General features: G+C 39.5%; 1 protein-coding gene and 1 long non-coding RNA gene across 2 annotated transcripts in view; one reads left to right on the top strand and one right to left on the bottom strand.

Moving 5' to 3' along the window:
* The first annotated feature begins 217 nt into the window (after positions 1-217).
* On the top strand, positions 218-4,328 carry LOC124277396. Its single transcript, XR_006898814.1, has 4 exons — positions 218-304; positions 1,033-1,135; positions 3,496-3,587; positions 3,878-4,328. It is a non-coding gene; the product is annotated as an uncharacterized LOC124277396 (long non-coding RNA).
* A 251-nt stretch (positions 4,329-4,579) lies between these two features.
* LOC124277429 (CD109 antigen-like) overlaps positions 4,580-7,809 on the bottom strand; it is an 84,935-nt gene continuing 81,705 nt past the window's right edge. The window contains exon 37 of the mRNA XM_046713129.1: positions 4,580-4,654. Coding sequence (XP_046569085.1) covers positions 4,649-4,654 — 6 coding nt within the window. The 3' untranslated portion in view covers positions 4,580-4,648. The remainder of the gene's footprint in view (positions 4,655-7,809) is intronic.

The following is a 7,809-nucleotide window of genomic DNA, read 5'->3' as shown; positions in this document are numbered from 1 at the left end:
GAATATTGCTGAGTGCGGCGTAAAACTAAACCTCACTCACTCACACATGGCGCGTCCACAACATTTCGGGAAGATGGAGATAAGCGGTTAGGAGTCAGGGTAAGGAAACAAATATTTTTATTCTAAATCTACATATTTCCTCCTCTTGACAGACATCACTTCAGGAGGGATCCAGTGGATGTGTGTTCAGACGATCCGAAGTTCCTCCGGGTTCACGGCTGATCCTCACCAGCGCAGGCAACATTTGCGGGACTGAAAACGCCTGGAGCAGACAGACGGTCAAGTCATCGCCTACTTTGACTCGGTAGGTTTTATACTCTATAATTATATTTTTGAAATAGCAAATCCTCAGTAAAGCACATATTCTACAATTTTTTGGGTTGAGTCCCAACTTGATTCGAACCCACACTCCTCAGAGTTAGCCACCTCATCATCATTGCACAAAGTCAGCGATCTAACCCACTCCAGCCACTACGGCGCTGGTTACTGGCAGTAAGTTTATTCTTTGCTACAAGTTGGTGGACAATGTGTATAAAATGCCGGTATATTGGCCATGCCAACATAGCTTCTTTTCATTGGCTTCAAAGAGTAGAGAAACAAACTGGAGATTTTTACCTTACATCACTCGCATGTGTGTCAGAAATAAGCCTCTCACAACTCTATTGTAACCACATCCCAATATACACATCTGAATGAACACTTCCTCATTCTTGGACATTGGCCTCTAAGTCATAATCTGCACATCACCTAGACAACACCTACACATCTCTACCACCTTTAGCAAAGACATTGTTCAACATCCCATCATCCTTTCCTCACCCTCATGGATGAATAGTATTGCACTGTGTTTGTGGAATACCTCTGAAGTTGAAATAGTTATTTCCTGAACATAATGGTTTGGCCTGGAAATATCCAGACCGAGTTATATACTGGGTTGGTTTCCAGCATATCACCAGTCGTGGTTGAGATAGGAATCATCAGGTTTCGTTGTGCCATGTGTCTTTGCTCAACATACTTATGTATTCTGTGTAGGTTGGGAAGACATCCACGTGCATGAAGCTGTCTTGCTCCAGGACGAGCATGGTGGCTGGGAACAAACCTGTCTACATTTCCATGGTGGATTATTACAAGCCAAGTGAGTTATATTATATTGGACCAATTGGGACTCTTACAAGCTAAGTAACAAGGGAACAACATTATGTGACTGGCGGTATGGTTGCTTCATAATATTCATGTTGTCATGGTAACGTTATGGGATGTTAGAGGACCTTTGTCCATAAACGTGATACAACGTAATTTAATTAAGTTCTGACACAAAATGTTACCAAATGTAATGCGTTGTGTTACAGATGTTAACATTGTGGTCACTTGTTGTAGTAGCTATCTTTCACATATGATAACATTGTGGTCACCTGTTATGTGCTCTCTTTCACAGATGATAACATTGTGGTCACTTGTAATGTGCTCTCTTTCACAGATAACATTGTGGTCACTTGTAATGTAATGCTATCTTTCACACATGATTACATTGTGGTCACTTGTAATGTGCTCTCTTTCACAGATGATAACATTGTGGTCACTTATAATGTGCTATCTTTCACAGATAATAACATTGTGGTCACTCGTAATGAGCTATCTTTCACAGATGATAACATTGTGGTCACTTGTAATGTGCTATCTTTCACAGATGATAACATTGTGGTCACTTGTAATGTGCTATCTTTCACAGATGATAACATTGTGGTCACTCGTAATGTGCTATCTTTCACAGATGATAACATTGTGGTCACTTGTTATGTGATATCTTTCACACATGATTACATTGTGGTCACTTGTAATGTGCTATCTTTCACAGATGATAACATTGTGGTCACTTGTAATGTGCTATCTTTCACAGATGATAACATTGTGGTCACTCGTAATGTGCTATCTTTCACATATGATAACATTGTGGTCACTCGTAATGTGCTATCTTTCACAGATGATAACAACACCGTCACTCGTAATGTGCTATCTTTCACAGATGATAACATTGTGGTCACTCGTAATGTGCTATCTTTCACATATGATAACATTGTGGTCACTTGCAATGTGCTATCTTTCACAGATGATAACATTTTGGTCACTTGTAATGTGCTATCTTCACACATGATAAACATAGTGGTCACTTGTAATGTGCTATCTTTCACAGATGATAACATTGTGGTCACTCGTAATGTGCTATCTTCACAGATGATAACATTTTGGTCACTTGTAATGTGCTATCTTTCTGATATGATAACATAGTGGTCACTTGTAATGTGCTATCTTTCACAGATGATATAACATTGTGGTCACTCGTAATGTGCTATCTTTCACATATGATAACATTGTGGTCACTCGTAATGTGCTATCTTCACAGATGATAACATTGTGGTCACTTGTAATGTGCTATCTTTCACATATGATAACATTGTGGTCACTTTCTGTAATGTAGCTATCTTTCACATATGATAACATTGTGGTCACTTGCAATGTGCTATCTTTCACAGATGATAACATTGTGGTCACTTGTAATGTGCTATCTTTCACATATGATAACATTGTGGTCACTCGTAATGTGCTATCTTTCACATATGATAACATTGTGGTCACTCGTAATGTGCTATCTTTCACAGATGATAACATTGTGGTCACTTGTAATGTGCTCTCTTTCACAGATGATAACATTGTGGTCACTCGTAATGTGCTATCTTTCACAGATGATAACATTGTGGTCACTCGTAATGTGCTATCTTTCACATATGATAACATTGTGGTCACTTGTAATGTGCTATCTTTCACAGATGATAACATTGTGGTCACTTGTAATGTGCTCTCTTTCACAGATGATAACATTGTGGTCACTCGTAATGTGCTATCTTTCACATATGATAACATTGTGGTCACTCGTAATGTGCTATCTTTCACATATGATAACATTGTGGTCACTTGTAATGTGCTCTCTTTCACAGATGATAACATTGTGGTCACTTGTAATGTGCTATCTGTTACAGATGATAACATTGTGGTCACTCGTAATGTGCTATCTGTTACAGATGATAACATTGTGGTCACTTGTAATGTGCTATCTTTCACATATGATAACATTGTGGTCACTTGTAATGTGCTATCTTTCACAGATGATAACATTGTGGTCACTCGTAATGTGCTATCTTCACATATGATAACATTGTGGTCACTTGTAATGTGCTATCTTCACATATGATAACATTGTGGTCACTTGTAATGTGCTCTCTTTCACAGATGATAACATTGTGGTCACTTGTAATGTGCTATCTGTTACAGATGATAACATTGTGGTCACTCGTAATGTGCTATCTGTTACAGATGATAACATTGTGGTCACTTGTAATGTGCTATCTTTCACAGATGATAACATTGTGGTCACTCGTAATGTGCACGCTTTCACAGATGATAACATTGTGGTCACTTGTAATGTGCTATCTGTTACAGATGATAACACTGTGGTCTCCTACCAGCCGCGTAGACTGAAGACGTCGAATTTCTGCCAGATATGTTCCCAGTGTGCCGGCTGTGGCCAAAAGGTAATTTGCTAGTGAATTATCATCAGATGTGTTTTCACTTGTATTTTCTGCTTCAACGAGATATATGTCATCATTGTAGTTTTTAGGGCGCGTTTAAGCACCCTTTTCTTCTATAAGGTTTTGAAAGGCTAATCGGGATTTTAAGCACTGTCTTGCACTCCTAGACTATGGTGAGAGTATCACGGGAGAACCAAACGGAACAAAACGTATTGTATAACGCAGGGTGCGATTTTTGTACCCCTTTCTTTCATTGGGTTTAGGCTAATCAGAGTTTATGCATTGCCTTGCAGTCCTAGACTACGTGACACAAGACGTGGATACATCGCACGTTTCTACACGCAGCTGATGCCTGTTTCAAATATTGCAGTGATACTGGATGCTGAACTTCATGTGCATGTATTGTTCTATTATGTGAATATATCTCCCCATAAATCACCCTGCTGCAGTCGATGCCGAGACCCAGTGGAACCAAGGTTCCATCTGGGAGATGATCGCTATGACACTCCGATGTGGGTATATTATGAAACGAATTCCTGACTCTTGTACAGTATTTCACACTGAAATATGACAGTGTTGAAAGGCTGTATACATATTTCTTGCTGTCGATTCCATTACCAAATCTCATTCCTAACACACTTGGTGTCAGTTCTTCATTCTTCATTCCTTTAGTCAAATTTATAACAAAGCCTTCCTCACAACGGAAAACAGGGCACGCTATATGACTTGTACGTTCAATAAAGTCTCAGAATGCTGCATTTCCATGGAAAATCATATAGCATTTTGTTTGTTGTTTCCTGTTTCATCATAACACTGTGTATATATATACACATGACATATCAGTATACATTATGAAATACTACTAAGACTTACTAAACATTTGGTTTCAACTGAACTCATAAGAAAAGAACACAGGTATAATATCCAAATAAAGCATTGCCTGATAATGAGGAGGATGGCCTGCCTCTTGCAAAAACGACCAACCAGTATACACCTTTTTCAGGCATTTATTTTTTTATGTTAACATAATGAACTTTATCCATCTTCATCTGTCTTCGTCATCCTTACGCCTGAAAATAGACATCAAGCATTTCAAATGACTTAAGCAAGCATCATCAATCAGCTTTAACATTAATAATGTAGTAGATACGAAGCACAATGATACTGGAGTTCCTAGTTTGAAACAAAATTCTCTCTTAAACAGTAAGATCTCGATACTTTACAATTTAGCAAATCTTTTGAATATAAGGTACAGAATCTTAGTATTTCTAATGAGTGAGTGGATATGTTTTTCACTGCTTTTAGCAACATTTCCAGAAATATCACGGCGGGGGACACCAGAAATGGGTTTCACATATATGTGTGGAATCGAATCCGGGTCTTCTACGTTGCGATTAGCCATTAGGCTACCCATCCGCCACTTCAGTCTTTATAGAAATGAGCACCACGCCAAAGGGAGATAACCTAGGACCTCACCTGGGGGGCAACACTTGCGACACACATCACAGATGGTGGCCTTCTTGAGACTGCGGGTTTCATAGAATGTAGCACCTTGGTTACCTGAAAGAGAAAACCAACCACATTTAATTCTTACGCTGACACCAATACTCCATTTTGATAGCTGGTATGACGTACACAAACATGCTATTATCTGTTTGTCATTCTAAAATCTACAAATTGGATTCTTGAGTACTCCGGTTTACAATTTCATATGAATCCGGCAACAGGGTGAACATTTCTAGTTCAGTATTCGGTAAATCTCAGAAAATACAGAAAAATACAGTTACTAGCCGGTTGACACCAATACGCTCTTATTTATATAGCCAGGGGATATGTATGTACCGGCAACAAACACGCCATTTCTAGTTCATCTGTTTCCGTCATGATTCTGGTAAAAAAAATGCCGTCTTCAACTGTAATTACATTACTCACTGAGTAATCGTAGACTGTACAGCTGGGCTTTCGGTCACCATGCCGGTTCTCAGGCAACAAGGAGACCATTTTCTGAGTTCAGTTTTCTGTAACTTCCGTAAAGATTAAAAACGCTACATGATTACTGAGATGTAGAAATAAATGCAACAACATTCGTCTTCAACACGTGTAAGGCCAACAATTGACTTCATATCAGGGCCTATAGATCCACCGCCGTCATGCCACTGGATCCTTTCTTCAACCACCCTAATCGTTAATCACAATTATTTCTTTGACGAACATTTAATAGCTTCTCTCCAACATTTCTCGTTGTTCGTCACCATGCAAAATAAATTTGTTAGAATTATGTGGACAGGCATGTATACTGTACATACAAATGGACGTTGTATAGGCCACAGCGTATCTGAGATAAGTGAACATAGAACAAATCAAATGCTCCCGCATGCAGTGTCATAACTGTGTGTTACTGCAATGTGCAGCCCGTACAGATGTGAAACTCTGAAATTGCTGTCACTGTCGAAAGCTTGATCTTTGGTCATTCAAACGTTCATCAATTCACATGAGCCCAGTCACATGCACATCATGCCAAGATTAACATTTGCTCAACGTCATGCAGCCATTGGAATGGTTCGAGCAGGAATGAGCCAACAACAGGTGGCAGCACATTTCCAATGCCATCGTAACATGGTATCTGCATGGGTCAGGGCGTTATCGAAACAGTAATGACGTCGCCGACCACCCACGTTCTGGGCGTTCCCGACGTAACGACTCCAAGACAAGACAGATGGATTCAGGTGACTCATCTCAGATACAGGTTCCAGACAGCAATGACCACGTCCCAGACCATTCCCCAGTCCTTCAATGCTCATTTGCTGGCCTCTATGCGTCTTGGATGCACGTCTGTGCTTCACGCACACGGTGGTCATACCCGTTATTGACTTTGTGACTTCGTCGTGTGACCTCCTACTCGATTTTGAACTTCTGACGTCATCGTTACGGATATTGTTCATGTTCTTTTGACATTTTCTTGTGGTCAGATACTTCCAGCTTATAACGTGTCTACATCATTTCGTCTTTGCTGTGTTGTATTCCAATTATGAGGGCATTTTCTGTGTGCACCGTTTCTTTATGTGGCTAGTATACAAAACATTGTTATGATTTTTGGACCAGCCAACGGGGTCGAAAGTTTCACCATCAGACATTTTGTAGATGGAATATGGCTGTAGTTAAGGTTAAACAACTAAGAAACAAACAACTGCTAGATACTGAAAGCAACAAAACCCTTTTCAAATATATGGAAATATCTGCTTAAAGCAGAGTCCATTCAAATTCCGGTTATATTATGGAGTCTGTGTTTCTTTCGATTGTTTCTTTGTTTTAAAACTGTTGGCCCCTCCTTACTTGGTGCAGGTCATGAGTCTGAAGTTGTTGATGGTGTCATCAAAGAGTACGGTGCTGATGTCAAAGGATGGTTTGCCCATCTCTGCCTCCACGTTGAAGAACACATCAACCTAGACGCGGATTAAGAACTTTATTAGGGTTTTCATTCTTTGGCATTCGTTATTCAGTGTGAATGTGTCGATGGTTGGTGGGACGGGACTTTATTGAGGCAGGGATATTAGTTTGCTTTATGTTTCAAAACACAAACATATTTTTCTGTTTCAATTTCACATTACAATTTGTATACAACGAACAGTCTGGATGAAATAATTCCACTAGAACTCGTGTTCTAAAGTGAAGGTATAATTTTCAGTCATATACCCAAACAGATGACATGTACAGACCAAGATATATTTACGTCTTTGCTTTGAAAAAAATGTTCTTATAACAAAGAGTTTTTGAATCATAATTGCCTGTGGTTTTCATAAGGAGAATAAGAGTTGATGTCTCACCTCAGCATAAACAACACCTTTACCAGTGGCAGTGAGAGATACTTGTTTGGGGAATGTCGTCAACTGGGGACAAAAACATGATACACAAAAAATCAACAGTTGTTATACATGTGTTGAGATATTCCAAGACTTCCCTGTGTGTCTGGATAAATGAATTCACGAGATTTCAATACAAAATTATTCGTCATTCCCCGATTTGTGTTCTTTCTCATTTGTGATTCAAATCTTTGCTTGAAGGCATTTGTCAGATGTTTATCGAAGTTATTTCCAGCCTACCTCTCTAGACTGCAGCACAAGTGCGTTGTTGTCTGTCACAGATATGTGCTGGCTGTCACTTCCGCTCTTGATGTCAACCTCTGCTTGGAATCCGGAAGTGTGTGCGTCGGGCATAGTCAGTGAGT

The sequence above is a fragment of the Haliotis rubra genome, unplaced genomic scaffold (genome assembly GCF_003918875.1).
Source record: "Haliotis rubra isolate DU_JTF1 unplaced genomic scaffold, ASM391887v1 Scf221, whole genome shotgun sequence".
NCBI lineage: Eukaryota > Metazoa > Mollusca > Gastropoda > Lepetellida > Haliotidae > Haliotis > Haliotis rubra.
Note: the sequence above shows the minus strand (reverse complement) of the source record. Positions and strands in the feature narration are given on the sequence as shown.